Source organism: Pocillopora damicornis, chromosome 2 (assembly GCF_964200805.1).
Source record: "Pocillopora damicornis chromosome 2, jaPocDami1.2, whole genome shotgun sequence".
NCBI classification, from domain to species: Eukaryota; Metazoa; Cnidaria; class Anthozoa; order Scleractinia; family Pocilloporidae; genus Pocillopora; species Pocillopora damicornis.
Genome location: NC_142671.1, coordinates 31,112,767 through 31,129,157, shown reverse-complemented (window position 1 = coordinate 31,129,157; position 16,391 = coordinate 31,112,767). Strand labels below are relative to the sequence as shown.

The following is a 16,391-nucleotide window of genomic DNA, read 5'->3' as shown; positions in this document are numbered from 1 at the left end:
CTCAGCATGCTCCAATTTTCACTCGTAACTCATGATACCTTGCCTTTGTACAAAGTTTAAGCCAAAACGGTGGGCCATTTTCTTGTGGACACTATTAATATTTTCTGAATCTCAAAGTTTGAAAAACTTTAGAGATATTCTGAAAACCTATAATATAAATGAAGATGCAAATTTTAACAAGGCATGAAACGTTTTTGCCAAGGCATAATACATGCTTTCTAAAATGGCAACCGAAGATGAAATTCGTTAGAAGGAATGTAACTTTACAACCGAAAAAGTACAGGATCTGCAATAATGCCTTGGCAAAATTTATCATCGATGCTACTCATGTAATCGGAGGAATAATGGTGTGAAATTTTTCATATCAACAGATGTTTGTGCGTATCACTTAGCAGTAACATGCATGATATTACACCCCCAGCCATGCAAAAATAAATCCAATATTTTTCGAATTTTAATTTGCATTTTCTTGGCTGTAGTAATAGCTGACTAAATAGGAAATTTGAAAATTTTGAATTAAAAGGTACAGGTGTATATTGCATGAACTTCTTGTTTGGCTCAATATAAGTGGTCTCGATTTTCATCGGTTATTTTTTGGTATTTAGCTCAACCGCTTTGGTAGAGAGTTGTACCTTTGAAAAGTATAAATGGTACTTGGACAGATTTTTTTAATAGTAAACTCAGATTTTCAGGAGTTAAATCTAACTGCATTATAACTCTAATTGTAAAATTTAACGTTTTCGTTCTGCTCTTCATCCAATGATGCATGACGCAGCAAGGAATTAACGTGTATCGTTCCGCCCCTTTCGAACATCTGTTAAAATGATCCCAGCTACACGGAGAAGATCATTTACCTTGAAATGAATATTAAAAAAAAAAGGCTTAGTGAAAAATATTCAGAAGACAAAAAATTGTAGTTCTATTCAGTTTGCTCCATTAAAAAAAAACGTTTAAAGTCAAAACTTTTCTTTCAGTTGATTGGCTATGATACGATGTTTCCTGTTTGGGAGGCCCTCAGTCGTCAATTAACCCACAAACAATTAAAAAAGAAAGGTATATCCTGCAGGGAATCCAAAATTGTACATCCTTTGAAATGTCATTGCTCGGCCGTCCCTACTATGATTGTTTTTGTTTGCTTTTCCTCTAAATTTCCATTCGAAGGCCCCGTAAAATTAATCACAGTTGTGTAACGTCGGCTGTTTTACTTATGTTTGGCTTTTCCTGAACTCCAAACCAGAAAATTTCTATAATGATGCAGATCTAGAGCTGTAAAAGAACATCGAAAATGTTTCACACCGGTGTATGTTTTATTTGACGAACTGTAAAAGTGACAGGCTAAATCGGAAGGTACGTCTAGCTTTCAATATTTGCCATCAATGTAACTTTATCGTGAAATGTAATGTCAGTCGTTGATGAATAGCTGATTACTTTGTTAAACTGCATAAGGTAAATTTTATAAGGCGTGATAAGTGGTTTGTGTGCTTTCTATTATTTTAAAGGGAGATTTCGATTTCGGAAAGCGCAAGAAAATATGAACAGTTTATATTTTGGGAAATATGAAAATAGCGCATGGAAGTTACAGACTTAAAAACATACTGTGCAACTTCTTGGAAATTGTATGACTTAGAATATCAACCTTATTAGTGAAGATAAATCAAAAAATTACAAACAGCTTCCTATCTTAAGGAAGAAAAGAGATCAACTTAATTCAAAATCTAACCTGTGGTTTTTTTTTCAGGTGAAATGAAAAAAAAAAAATTGGTTGAGAAAATCATTTTTGATATGTCTTTAACGATTATTTTCTAATATTTTCTAAGAAACAGTATCTCAATTTGTTTCATCAAGGATTCAAAATACTTAATCAAACTCATTTCACCTAGTGGCACATACTAATTTCTGTTTTGGCATTTGCTTCTGGCTATTTATGACATTCTGTGAAAAATTACCACAGGTTTGGCCTTTGACCACAAGAGAAAACATAGTTGAAGTTAATGAACGTAAAACGATAAGAGGATTGTGCGCTTTAACCGAAAACACACTTGATTGCTTTTTCTTTCAGCTCTCCAGGTTTTTCATAAATTAATTAAATAGGAACGAAGATGCGACTAAACGTTTTCAATTTTCGTTCAGAATCCAAAGGAACTTTTGAGGAAATAACTACAGCGCATGTGAATGAACAAAATGACGATTTTGTTATTATGGAAAATTATAATTATACAGGTCAGTAAACAGCGTGAAAAAATGTAAATCCCCTAAGTTATTTTGATTTCTTCTCTTCTACAAAGTTCCGTCTCATCCAAACATCACTTGTTTTTGCATATCTCTAAACACAACAATGATTAAAATGTAATTACCAAAAAACAGGTGAACTGTGAACCTTTATCTGAATATCGTATGCTAAAAAATTAATGATTTACTTCCAGTTCTTTTTCTTAATTTTTGTATTTATTACTTTTTTCGTTTTAGAGGGTTCCTTTTGCGAATAATTTTTAAAAAGGGGGAGTTACCCTTTCCTTAACACAAAACGAAGTATATCAATTTTATTTTTAACTATAGTAGATAATCTGTAGAAACTAGATAAAAATTTAATCATTTCGTGTAAGAGATTATATTTTTCATCCTTTTTACTTAACCGCACAGATCATCATTAATCTGTAGCTTCGTTGAATCTTTGTATGCAAAGTATTCCTACGAATAGGATTTGTGCAGTGCCGTCTCTGTTAAACAAAGCAAACAAAAAAGGGGATATTCATTAATGTCAGTTTCTCTCCGCATCAATCGATCATGATTTTACAGTTCATTTGGAAGCAAACACATCATGGGAATCTGATAAAAATTGTGTTTAACCAAAGATTCACTCATTATTATTTTGTTTTCGAATATTGGTTTTAATCTGCTTCTATTTCGACCTATTTAGAATTTTTGTATTTTTCTTATTTTTTGAAAGGTGGTAGGTTTGTTTACAGCCAGACAGGCATGGTACCCGGGATCTGATCACTACTGGCCACTAAACGAAATAAAATACAACCAAGTGTATGATCACAGGTACTTTAACGGATGGTGGAATGGGTATATCAGAGGTAACGAACAACTTATTACTGCCTCACTGAATCTTTGATACTTCTTTCAATCGAAGCGAAAATGAGCTGGTCTTGAGATTTGCCAACAAATGTCAGAAGAGCCGATTCAATTTCAAAAATATTGTTCTGATACGACAGTAATGATTAGTATGAAAATTCTCTTCACGAAGTCAGTTAAGTTCTGATCGCTTCATTGTTTTCTGATTAATACAGGTAATGCCGAGATCACATGGTCTTCACCTCAAATCGGCCTAGATCTATATGGTCCAGATACATGGATTGACTTTGGTGCTAGATACAACTCCTGTTATGTGGACGTGAAATATTGCAACCAAACTGGTTTTAGCGTTGCATTTTGGGTAGCTTTCCAAGAGTCTTCGACTTCGCACGGTTTAATCGAATTTGGTAGTGGTGATTGCGGGCTCAGCCTCGCCCGAACACCTGAAAATGAGATAAATGCAACAATTAAAAGCATGGAATTAAACATCACTTGGAGTTTGCAAAGCGTAAATGCAAGTGTTCGTCACGGAATGTGGCACCATCTGGCACTGACCTGGAACGCTTCTGGTGAAGCACATCTTTTTATCAATGGCACAAGGTACGCGAGTCTCCCTGCTTTTGGCTTGAAATTTTTCGTCTGTCAAGCATTAACCAGGAGGGTATTAGGCCTCGGGGCTTGACATAAGGTGGTCGCTACTGGAGTCTAAAACTTTTGCATACTATTTCATGCACATAACATTTCGCTTAAAAGGCGATAATGATCATTACTAGGAAAATTATTTTTGTGGCTGAGCATTTGCAAACCTGGGTGATTTGTTTGACCAAATAAAAAGAGGGAGATGCAAATTTTCGTTTGGTTTAATATTAATTGGGGAGTATCAAATTACAAACACCATTAAGGGTTTCCTCCTCTGATCTTGACGGAAAATATGCCCCATTCGATCAAAACCCTCTCGAATGCGAGTGCAAAATTTTGAAACGTTTCCCTGAGGAAGGGGTATATTGATTTAAGGGCATAGCAGTCGGTATTCTAACTCCGGAGAAACGTGAGCACACGGATTAAGGTCGATCGCGCAATCTTATTAGGCAAAGAGTGCTATGCTGCCGCAATAGACGACTGTCAACTGGATTGCTGGGCAGGAAATGGTTTTTCTTTTTCAATGACTGGGAAAAAAAAAGCTTAAACTGGTTCTCCGTCTCTTTTTAATAGATTGAACAATGTAACCAAGCTCACAATTTCTCATGTCTCCTGTTATCACTCAAATTGCTCGTGTGATTGGTCAATGAAAGTCGGTAACGTGCCAACTTTCCGCAACTCAAGTACCCAATCATATCCGTCCTTGTTGCTCGCCAGTTTGGTTTTATGGCATTATGCTGTTAATAATGAAACAGTTCTCGATTCATCGCGAGGTGTACAAGGTAAGAGACTTTTACTTGAGCCAAGCAAAATGTTTCAAAGTTTGGTTCTTTAAAATAACTGGTATTTAACTCCGAAACTTTATTGCAAGATACAACAGATCAGTGCTAAGTTGGGTCAAAGCTTTTTTAATAAATAAGAATTCATGCCACATGAGTGTAGAAACGAATCACAACCGAGTCCAATAAATATGTAACTTATCAATGTGATGATATTTTGGTATTGTTGTTGATTATTTTTATTAAATCAAAGATTGTCTTGAAATAAATGAAAACCTACGTTGCAAATTCTGTTGAAAATTTGATGTGTCACGGATACTTGAGAGAGGTCTTGAAATTTTCTTTTAGGATTATTTCTCTCGAACAGAGGGTGCTACGGCGGTTGGATTGCTAACTTACAATTTTGCTACTACATCCCACCTAACTCTGAAAAGACGTGGTACGAGGCGAGGGAAAGTTGTGTTAAAAAAGGAGGAAATCTAGTCAGCATTGGGAGCTTAGAGGAAGACAATTTCTTGGAGGATGTGCTGCTGCAGACTGGAAATGTACCAAGTTGTATGTACATTGGACTGCAGACTGGTCGTGTAGGCTTAATACCGTCTTGGGTAGATGGCAACTTTTGGAACTTCTCGAAACTCAGCTACGACCTGGAAAATGGCACTGATTTGTGCGCATACCGAGGCTCGGATGGTTTGTGGCATCTGTCCAACTGCAGCAAGAAATGTCGCTTTATCTGTAAGAGATATAGAGGTGGGTCCTATGAAACAAAACTACAAAAAAACTGCCCTAATATCATTAATTTTCTTGCCTTCTTTTGTTACCAATCAATGGTTGGCTGTGGTTACCTTGTATCTTGTTGGATGTGTTTTATTTTTTGGGCGAGTTATGTCTTCAGATTCGCAACCTGCGTGATTGACTTCATAGGAGTTGTCCGCAAATAAGGCGCAAAAGCTCTGAAAAGGAGGTAATAGTAACTTTCTTCCTGATTTTCGCGGCTCCATGGCATCTAAGTACCTATATTGAAAAATCAGCTTTGCGGATATTAGCCACACGAATGTGCTGTTGCTGTTACTGTTGTATCAGAAGTAAACCGATGAAGATTATGATCGGCTTGGGATGTATTTCAAAGCGGAAAAAAGGAAAGCAAGAGTGACAAGCATTTAAATTCTCCTTACAAGATCACCCCTAAATCAAACATTGAGGTCACAAGAATAAAGGAAATGATCATCAACTATTAAAAAGTTCTTAATTGTTAAACAAATTCTCCTTGTCAGCACTTTACGATTTATGTAGAGAACAGTATGGAGAATATGCATACTGATATTAGGGTGTTAATTTCTCTTTATGAACCGAACTTTTCATCCCCTAATTTTATTTTATTTCCTTAGGTGGCTTATTCAAAAACGCCGAATTTCGTTGTCGAGAGAGAAGATACAACCGCCAGCTAGTAGGACACCGCTTGTCCATACGATGGGTGCTGAATGAGCTGGATTGTGCAATGGACTGCTTGATTTATGGCTCAAAATGTGCATCATACAACTATAAACAAAACGACTCGTCTTCAAGTAAGCAAAATGTCTGCGAGCTTAACGACGCAAATCAGCACAAAAATCCCGCGAGTCTGATCTACAGTAGTGGCTTTCAGTACTGCGAAAGAGTGTCGTAAGATCTCTTCATATCGTGTTGTTTCGACAGACGTTTTCTGTTCTAGATACAGTTATCACAAATAAACTGTCGCTGCTTCCTGGCTGATGAACTGCTCATTGCAGTTTACTAGTTGTAGGCTTATGTATTTTGACTCGTGTTTTTATCGTTTGTTCAATTCCTTTACGTTCAGGATGATCTGCAGCAATGAGAAATCAAAATTATACGAGAGCTCCACCATTAACCGAAGAAGTCTTTTTCTTTCACAATTGTATCCTAGAAATAATCCACGGCCGGCTACGATATACTTGTCTTTCAAATAGGCTGAGTGGCTCAGGCTGCCAGAGTATTCCAGGGTATATAGCAGCAAACGATAAGAAGTAGTACCCTCACCCATTGGATGGGATTCTTTTCCAAAGCAATCTTTCACCTAAACCTCTCCCCTTCCCCCATAGTTTTTTCTGGAGGCTGTTAATCCTCCTGGATACGACGTTAATTTTCTCAGCAACAAAATGCGTGACCCTAATAAGCCATTTCCGAATTACCATTGACCTCATTTTCAAAGCGAGTCCTGGTGCTCATCCTTTCATATGATTTTAAGTTTTCATTCATTTTCATACGAATGGTTGAGCACCAGGCCTATTTTGAAAAAGAGGAAAAAAGTAATTCGGAAATGGCCTACTAGGACATTTCGATGCGGACTTCCGCGGGGCTACCACTGGGCCATCGCGTCTCCTTGGACAAGGTTTGTGTTACCTTACTTTTAGAGTTAAGAAGCCAATGAAACGATTTAGGAAACTCCACGTTAAATTGTATTTCGGGTTGCTTAGATTGAGTTGTCTGGGATAAGCTGCTTCACCAAGTCAGCACTTTCTCAACTTATATAACTTATAATTCGCAACGATATATAATCTTCTTTCTTTAACTATTTAAACTTAAAATGTTTGGTTAGAATAAAAACTGCAAAAGTCTTCTTCAGTAAATTTACAACCTAACATTGTATCATATGCTGGCCTAATATTAAAATATTTCTTTTCTTTAAATATGTTTGTTTGATAAATTATGAAAAAATTACATTTATTTGTTGGGAATTTTATATCGGTGATAATCGTCCTTAATAATAAGAACGCACCTGGCTATGAGTAACATACTTCGTTGTATTATAACGCACGTTTCAAATAAACTTCTGTAAGCCTTGGCCGCTAATTTTGATACTGACCTCTGAAAGAAGGCAGGAGGAGGTTGTTATCGGGACGTGCGCCAAAAAAAGGCCAAGACACTGGGAAATTTACAGCACTCTTAAATAACATGCGAACTATGAAAAAAGAACATTTAGTTGCCTCTGCCGTTAATAAATTGCCAAACCTCCTGAGAGACCAGCACATTGTCTAACATGTGTGAAAAAGGGCTGTATTGTGATTGGAAGATTTTGATGCATTTAGTTTGTTTCTGAACATGAGGTCTGTTAGGATAGAGACTGAAGTTAGCATAAACAAAATCCGCGCTCGAGTTTGATTTTGAGTCTCCGACACAGTTCGCATATTATTGAAGGACAAGTTTTAAAGACCACTCATTACTGGGCCTTTTCCGAATTACCTTTGGCCTCCTTTTCAAAACGAGGCCTGGTGCTCACCCATTCCTTTGAAAATGAATTTAACTTGCATGTGAATGAAAGCTTTTAATCATATTTAGGAATGGGCAGCAGGACTCGCTTTGTAGAAGAGGCCAGAGGTAATTCGGAAATGGCCTATTTAACGTTAATGTTCATATCAACAGTTTTCTAGGGGTTACCTCCAGAACTTGATTTGAATCTCGGTGTACTTGGGGACTTCGCCCATTTCCCGCCAAAAAAAAAACAACATGGTTGCTATTGCATAATAATAGGAATAGAGTCCGTTTAAATGAAAGATAATTATTATAGTAATACTTTTGTTTCATTAAACAGCGCTCTTTTTTCAGCAGTAACGTTCACAATGTTCTAAACTGGTCCATGCGCAAACAGTACATACGCTTAAAAAGTATGATGCAGCTCTTTGCATGTGAAGCAATTTGTTGACTGTTTAGCTGCGTTTCTTAAACAGTCCACACACTTGACAGGTGACGTGTTCATCATCATTATAGTCAACACCCACCTTATCGACGGTATCTGTGCCGACAGAACCAACTTTGTTGAAGGAAGAATCGTCGGCATTAGTAGAAACAGTAGAGTCTGCATCACTCTTCTTTCTTTGAGATGAAACGAACTGGAATTTCTCGTCGAACGACATGTTATCATAGCCTGAAAGCCTATTTGCGATTTCAGTGATCTCCAGTTCCTCCTCAGTGGGTTGTTTCTTCGGGATGTCCCTCGGGATGGAGGCTAATAATTCACAAAGGTCCAAGTCGTTGGAATCCAAGTCAGCTGTCCGCCATTCTGCATTTCTGTCATTTGACTCTTCGTTATCCTGATCGAACAACAAATGAGGCTTCTCTCGCCTTCTTTTACCGCAAGAATTTTCTTCTGATTCACCGTTTACGTTTTCAAAAGTCACGTGTTTTTGGGACTTTCTCTTCTTTCCAGATGGACTTAGTGTAAGATCTTCTATTTCTTCCTTGGACGAGTCGCTGTTTGTAACGTCCCTAAATATAAAAGAAAAACTTTGCAACACCAACCAGTCGACTTCCAAAAATGAAAACTTCAAGGGCAATTGGAGAGGGTTCGAGTTATAGGAGGTGCGAGGAAACGACTGGTAAATCTAAGACGAAAATGGATTTTGGTTTGCGATAGTGCGCTGTTAGAAATATTGAGGATTCGAGTTATCGAGAGTGGACTGCTCTGCCGCCCAGAGCTCCAGAGGCAGGGTTCTATTAAGCACACTTAGACTCGAATGAAGACAAAAGACAAAACTCCACCTATAGATAGCAAATAAGTTGAGGAAGTGAACTCCAAAGTATACCTAATGAAAATAATGATGATGTATTTTATAACAGTACCGCGTAGCAACTGTGAGTCCATGTATCTCGGAAGCTTACGAAATTTATAATTGCAAAGGAAAACTCAGAATATTCAAGGATATTGTGCCGTTCGGTAACAGTTACGGACGTTCAATCGCAAGACACAAACTCAGTTTTTTCTGTATCAGAGAAAAGCTGCTGCATCGCGCGCTTCTCAAGTATGGAGGGAAGACACAGAAATATCGAAAATACTTACATTTCGTCCACTGATGGTCTGAAGCTGATACATCTCTCAATTAATATCTTTCTTATGTCTAGCTCGTCTTCCACATCAGTTATCTTCCCTTTGATGTTGTCCAGTTCTTTTTCTAGTTTCTGTCTGTATTCTATGAACTCGAATATCTCTCCCTCTAGGCGAGAAGTATCCTGCATCTGGGATAGGAGTTTGCCTTTCAGCTGCTTTCTTTTGTCGTCTAGTTCAGTTGGCACTTTCAAAGCACAATGGTGACAGACAGAGAGGCCCTTTTCGCAATCTTCCAGCTCATTTTGAAGGTCTGACTTTTCAGTCAAAAGTTGAGTTATCTCATCTTCCCTTGAAGCAAGCTCACATGATAGCCGAGAGAGCTTGCTCTCCAAATTGTCATACAGAAGACAAATGTCGTCATCATCAGCACCAACTCGACCTTCATTATTTGAATTTCTTTCGCGCACTAGTTCCTCCTTCAATCGAGAGAGTAAACTGGACAACTTAACACGTTCTGCCCGGCTAAGTCGCGGAAGCGTAGTATTATTGTTGGGATTTTCTGATATAGGATCACTAAGAAGTCGACTTTTTACTTCATTACTGCGCTCGATATCAAGTTTTCCATCAGTGGTAGAGTTCGTTCCCTCGTACTTTCTGCCTAGCGAGTCCCTTGCCGCGTGAACTTTGGCTTTCAAATCCTCGTGTACGCGTAAGATTTCAGTCTTGTTCTCCCTCATTATGCTTACATCCGAGGGATTTAGAAAGCCCTCCTTATCCGGAAGAAGGCGAAAAGTAAAAAGAGACTTCAATGTAAATTGTTCGCTGATATCACTTCCAATTTCGCTACTCGATTCTTCCGTTTGAGTGTCATTCGAATCAGTAGATGTTGGCCTCAGTCTGTAGCGCTGAACAGTTTCCTCATCCAATCCAAGGTAACCGATAATCTTATCAATAGGAATGTTTAAATCTCTCTGCAAGGTCAACATACCATTTATGAGGCCAAGAACTTCCTGTTTAAGGTGTTCCACTGTGCGACTTGCCTCGAGGATCCTTTTCTCCAGGGAATCTTTCTTTTCCTTGAGCTCTGTAAAATCTAACATTCCATGGCCTACCTCATCGCGCATGAAAGCTGATTCTCTCTCCAAGTCTGTTAATCTCTTCTCTAAGGCGGTTTCGTTTTGTTTATGAGTGGCTATCTCCGATCGCATTTCCTTGGCTTTTTCGCTGCAAAATGCGGCGTAAGTCCTTAAGGTAGTCGCTTCAGCTGATTTCAGATTCATTTCATGCAGCAGGCATTCGTTATCTGAACGACAAATTCGAAACGTTTTCTCGACAATTGACAAGTTGGCCTCAAGAGTTTTTATTTCTTGGATGAGCCTTTCATTCTCTTTGGCCATCTTCGAGTTTTCATGTTGAAGGTCATCGATTATGGTTTGCCGCTCGGTTTTCTCTCTTTGAAGATTTTCTACGCCCACCTGTGTTGTTTCAGAAATCTCATTGCGTTCTACTTTAGCTTTTAGGGGTTGGAAAAAAGTCTCGGGTTGCTCTTCACCAATTACTAGGGTTGACGCTGTGGTATCGCTTTTAGAGTCTACTTCCGCAGGGTGCTCGTTTTCGTTTGTTGATGCCGTTTCGCTGGCCCGAAGTCTCTCCACTTCCTGTTGAAGTACAGACACTTTTGTAAGTAACTTTTCCACTGATTCCGCGTATCTGCAGAGACTTCTTTCCTGTTGAGCTTTATCTCTCTCACTGTCGTCAAGTTCAGTTCTTAACTTGCATACCTCGCTTGAAAGATCCACAGATTCATTTCGCAAATTCAAAATTTCCTGGTCCCTTTCAAGTAGGTCCCTTTCCAATTTTAATGTGTTTTCTCTGAAAGATTTTAGTTCTAATGAAAGATTTGAATTCTCTTTTCGTAACTTTTCTAGTCTATCTGCAGTTCTTCCGGTTGAACTCCGAGCCGTTTTTTCGTCTTTCCGAGAAAGAAATTTTTCTCGAAATTTGCTGTTTTCTACTTCCAACATTTGAGTTTTTTCACGCAAATCCAGCTCGCTTTGCTTCGTTATAAGCACTTCACGCTGTGAGAGGCGGAGGCGTTCCTCCGCGTCCTTATGGCGAGCTTCAGCATCTACCAACTTTTCCGTTAAAATTTTAATGTCACCGCGCATGGCACTTCGAACATTCATATCCATGTCTTTAACAGTCGAGTACTGCTGTTCTGCTTGTCTAAGCTTTGTCTCTAGTTCAAAGATTTTTTCGCCAAGTTCACGACTACGCGTTTGAGCCTTTGTAAGCTTCTTCGTCATTTCCTTACATAGTTCAGCACGAAGCCTTCGCTCATATTCCTTCACACTCAGAATTTTAACCTGCTGTTCTTTCACTTTAACCTCCAATTCAATTATTTTCTTCTCAAGGATTTTCCTCTGATCATCGTCATTCTCATTCTCGTCACTACTTCGTGGACTTAAGACGCCACCGGATTCATTTAATCTGTCTTCCAGTTGGAAAACTCTCAGACTGAGCGTTTTGTTCTCTGCAATCGAGTTTTCTAATTGCTTTGTTATTCTGTTAATCTCAAGTAGATCTGATCCCGTGAACGAAGCTAGTTTGAGCTCGCACTGTTCACATTTATCCTCAAGTTGTCGTATTTTGAGTTGCAGTTTTGCACTTCGTTCCTCTGCATTGTCAGAGCGTTTTCTCTCCTCAGAAAGCTGTCCCCGAAGCTTCGACTCTTTTCCTCGTAGAAATTCTATCCTTTGTTCTCTAAACTGAAGTTGATCCTCTAGCTCATCAACGCGAATCAATAATTCGTTTGTTTCAAAATCTTTCTCTTCAATCTTATTCCTTAAGTCCTTTTCAGCATTGGCTTCCGATGGCGTCAAATGTTTTAGTTTCTTTTCACTTCTTTGAAGCTTTTCCTCGTATTCCAAAATCTTCAAAGTCAATTTACTCTTTTCGCCTTCAGCCTGTTCATACCTTTTTCGAAGTTCTTCGTTTTTTTCGTACAAACGCCCATTTTCGGCTTCGAGTTCCTCCATTGTGTTTTCCAAATGCACCGATAATTTCTCGCGGCTGTTAGCGCTGTCACTCAAACTTTCAAGTACCACTCCTTCGTCGACAGATGTCAGTCGTCCTTCTCCGCGTTGTGTTCCTGACAGGGGTGGAGAGGGAACAAAGTCATCGCTAGACTGACTTGAACATTCGGCTGTCATACCGCTGATTCCTTAAGGATGAAATACAGCTACGTCAAAGGAGAAGTGTGCCTAAGAAATCATTGATTTTGTCTCTGCCCTTAAACTATACATTTTAAACTTTTCTATTTGTCGTGTTTTTAGATCCAAAGAGGCAACTTTATAAATGAAAATTTTCCTCAATTGTGCCAAAAATATTGTCATGGATGCCTCCATACTGGTTCTGCTCTCACCGAATGTCGCGTATCACAAAGCGCGATTTACGCGCAGATTCAGCTCTGGTTGTCACCAATGATAAAAAAATCCTTGTTTGACTGAAAAAATTTCTTCTTTTAGCTCATATTTTTATAAATAGTTCACCAAGCGATCGAAAAAGAAGGGAAATAGTAAAACTGTCACGTCGATGGGGAGTGGCTAGGCTCCCAAACGAGGCTCAAAATAGCAACTTCCATGGCCGACCTTTCAGCACTTTGTATGAAACCTGGTCAGTTTTAGAAATTCAAATATCCTTTTTAAAGGCAGAGACAAAAATCATATGGTCTTCGGATCATACTTCTCTAAACGAACCTATCTCAAGCTCCAGCTAATGAAAAGGGTGATATTTTTCTTAGACATGGCAATACCTGAAAAATCAAACTGCGTTTGTTGCTGTGATAAAATTCTGATGCGGGACTCCATATCAGCTTTGTCCAACAGCAAGAGACAGTTCAGAATGGCTTTGTCCATAAGCACATGACACAAGGATTGTTCGAGCTTCAATGGATCGACGGGAGTTCCATCGCCGTCTTCAGAAGAAAAAAAAAATGTAAAAATTTATTGTGATGAAGTAAATTTTAAAACCCGAGTCCATGCCCAGAATTTTTAATTTAGGCACTCTTTTCCATACTGACTTTAATAGGCAATCTGACAACCCTCATAAAATTTCCTTGAAATGCCCCGCCATACTCTCAAAGCGGAAATATTGGCACTCGCCCCAGTTCTTTTAGTAACAGCCAACACTGAATTCGAGAGGGAATGGGGGGAGAGTGGGAGGACCCGTGCAGAGGTATGTATAAAGATAGCAGGTAATTTAGTGTTAACAACTGGGTTGAAAACGTAAATTGGCCACCGTAAAGGCTAAAAAAACTGACGTTTCGAGCGATCCATCGCTCTGACGAAGGGCTAATGCTCGAAACGTCAGCTTTTTTACCCTTTACGGTGGCTCATTTACGTTTTCAACCCAGTTGTTAACACTAAATTACCTGCTATACTCTCCTACCGACGCAACACCACAGTTTCTTTAGAAACTTACCCCTTTATTCATATGTATAAAGATAGCCGAATGCCATTCCAAAAAGAGTATGATCCCAGCGCAACCTTCTCTCTTGGAAATACGTGATTTTCACGCAACTAAGCTCATCTCAATGAACACATTTAAGAAATTAAAATCAAGAAATAGCGGGTATTTTTGATACACCGACGACTAAATTATCCTCTTTCTGAGTCATATAGGCGATGTTCTGAGTAATAAAACAATGTCTCGTTCCTTTTGTCGCCCGATTTCTTCAGTGATTACATGTTGCTTAAAATCTCAAGGTACACCAGTTAAATAGTATAACCTAATCTAAAACGAAATCTTCGTAGACTTTCGTCGACGCCAAATTGCAAGATGTAAGTGCGTACACTTATACAAATGTTTATATATTTATAGAGAGTACTCAAATCATACCTGTGGCAGAATCTTGAGATTTTAGAAGGTGTTTCAGAAGTTCAAACAGTCGCCTTTTGTATTCCTGTAAACCTGAGAAAAAAAGTAAAGAAAAATGTCCTTAAGTCACTTACTGACTTTCAAAGTTCACAACAATTTATGAGGTGTTCTTCTAGTCTAGAAGTAGCTTTGAGGCAACAAATTCACAAAAATAAGTCTGTCAGCGACTTGAATGATAAGTCTAAGAGTAAGTTGAAATGATATTTACATGAAGAGATAACAAGAAATAACTCACGTTCAAAATTTAACCTTTTAACCGATATTAAAATTCTTATGTAACATCATTCTACCTTTTCGTGGAGGGTTTTGGGTTCTCAACTAAAAGAATTAGAAACGACCGCACATGATGACATAAAATCTATACTCTCTAGAATTGTATTTGCCGACTTGGTATAATTACATTCTACTCATGTACAAAATTGCGCAGTTTATTTGTCAGAAAACATAATAAAAGTGTTATCAGTTTTTTCCATTCACTCATTAAGATTTGAAATTGGTTGATGGTTTTCATCAAGGTTGTCTACATGCTGGCTAATTAAACGTCTGTGATGAAAATAATGCAACACGATAAGGTTCAGTTGATAAGCACAGTGTACTGTAATTTGAAAAATAACAAAACCTTGTCCCGTGTTGGGTCCCAAAAAAAGTTTTAGAGCTTAATTAAATGTGAAAACGTATCGTACGCTAACTACTCTATACAATATAATAATATATATAGATATCAATTTTTTGAAAGTGAGGATGCCCTTCTCCAATGCTCTCAGAATTGAAAGGGAACAAAGAGTTTTTCACATGGGGTTATCTTTATGAGAAACTAAGAATGCGGTTATCTTATGACTTAATGAAAGACCCAATTAAAGAAAAAAAATTTTTAAAGCAAATTCGAGTCATCAAAGAATAAAATGCATTTTCAATGTTATACAAGGCATTTCCGGTCATTCAAATCAGTTGCGGAAAATATTTTCGTATCACTTTGGATCATGAAATACCTTGCTTCGATCCCAAAGCCAAAAAAAAATAATAAAAAAAATTGAATTTTAATTTTGGAGTAATGGTTGTGATCTGTTCATATCTAAACTTTGGAAAACTGCATTTTGAACTCAGAATTCTAAAGAAATAAGTAGAAGTAAATAAAAACGTGAGAAAATAAAATAGAAATAGGTACCGAAGAAACACTTAAAAATGCAGACTAGTTTTTTAACAAAGGGAAAAAATCGTAGGTGATAAGTACATTATAGGTAAAATGGAAGAAAATGTAAACATCAATAAAATTAATCAATAAAAAACAAAAATTCACTAGTCAAAAACGAAAAAAAATCAATAAATGAACGAATAGATGAGTTAATGAAGATTTGTAGACGTTAGAGCACTGTTCAAATTTTTTATGCAATTCAACCACGCTAAATCTTTGGATCGGTCATGTGATCCGAATGCCCGATTAGTCCTGCCCAGAGTCTCCCTCTGATGGACTCCCAACGGCCGACGAAAGAAGGGCCGCCGCCAAGAAAATTTGGAAGAGAGCGTATAGTGAGAAATTAGGGACTGAGGCTGGACATAGCTTGCTGAACTGGCAGCCGACGGAAGTCAATGGTTTTCTCTGACCGAGGCATTATTTGCATAGACTCACGAAGAGCTAAACCTTTGGACAATACTTGACAGTTGTCCCGGCACTAACTAACCCCAGATGAAATCTGAATTGTGGCTTTAATCAGTAAGCTGTTTCAGATTATTTTAACATTAAACTCTGAACGGAAACGTAGAAACTATACCATTTGTTTTTTGTGGTTTGATTTTTGAGTTATCATTTTTTTTCCAGAACTTTTGATAAAGATGTTAAAAGTAAAAGTTGGATACATATGCCATGTATTGTTCTAAATGTTTCAAAGCCCAGTTGTATTTCCGAGTTACAAGATAAATGCAAATAAACCTGTTTATGAGTTCAAAATTGTGTTAATTGAGACCACGCGTGCAGCGATTAATCTTTCTTGAGCTATACCAGATAGAACCTTATAGCGAGTTGCATGCCTCAGCTTTACCCGGGAAGGTGTATTTCATCGTTTTGTTACACAAAAAATACCGCACAGCGTTTTCTGGGGCAAGAACTCAACCTTTCCATCGAATGTCAAGCACACGAG

General features: G+C 38.0%; 2 protein-coding genes and 1 long non-coding RNA gene across 5 annotated transcripts in view; 1 reads left to right on the top strand and 2 right to left on the bottom strand.

The window, feature by feature from the left end:
- Positions 1 to 1,083: 1,083 nt before the first annotated feature.
- Positions 1,084 to 7,183, top strand: LOC113674101 (uncharacterized). Its single transcript, XM_089198385.1, has 7 exons — positions 1,084 to 1,347; positions 2,131 to 2,220; positions 2,948 to 3,080; positions 3,294 to 3,678; positions 4,291 to 4,499; positions 4,845 to 5,246; positions 5,885 to 7,183. Exons 2-7 carry the CDS (start codon positions 2,173 to 2,175, stop codon positions 6,160 to 6,162), a joined length of 1,455 nt encoding a protein of 484 aa, XP_089054511.1. The 5' UTR covers positions 1,084 to 1,347; positions 2,131 to 2,172; the 3' UTR covers positions 6,163 to 7,183.
- On the bottom strand, positions 4,610 to 5,558 carry LOC149050832 (uncharacterized). The gene is made up of 2 exons (XR_016184440.1): positions 5,342 to 5,558; positions 4,610 to 5,229 (listed from the first exon to the last, which is right to left on the bottom strand). It is a non-coding gene; the product is annotated as an uncharacterized LOC149050832 (long non-coding RNA).
- Positions 6,930 to 16,391, bottom strand: part of LOC113674084 (uncharacterized) — a 31,402-nt gene continuing 21,940 nt past the window's right edge. For 2 of the 3 annotated variants that reach the window (XM_027190554.2, XM_089198372.1), the window contains 4 exons: positions 14,218 to 14,289; positions 13,133 to 13,294; positions 9,331 to 12,541; positions 6,930 to 8,759 (listed from right to left, as the gene is read on the bottom strand). In XM_027190554.2, the coding sequence (XP_027046355.2) occupies positions 8,201 to 8,759; positions 9,331 to 12,541; positions 13,133 to 13,294; positions 14,218 to 14,289 (4,004 nt within the window). In that variant the 3' untranslated portion in view covers positions 6,930 to 8,200. The remainder of the gene's footprint in view (positions 8,760 to 9,330; positions 12,542 to 13,132; positions 13,295 to 14,217; positions 14,290 to 16,391) is intronic. The other variant, XM_089198370.1, reaches the window with a different exon arrangement.

Bases quoted from the DNA above. Each gene is read 5' to 3' on its own strand.
- LOC113674101 (XM_089198385.1), top strand. From the start codon at position 2,173: ATGAACAAAATGACGATTTTGTTATTATGGAAAATTATAATTATACAG. The intron at 3,081-3,293 runs GTAACGAACAAC...TGATTAATACAG, and splicing joins GTGGAATGGGTATATCAGAG to GTAATGCCGAGATCACATGG. The intron at 3,679-4,290 runs GTACGCGAGTCT...TCTTTTTAATAG, and splicing joins CTTTTTATCAATGGCACAAG to ATTGAACAATGTAACCAAGC.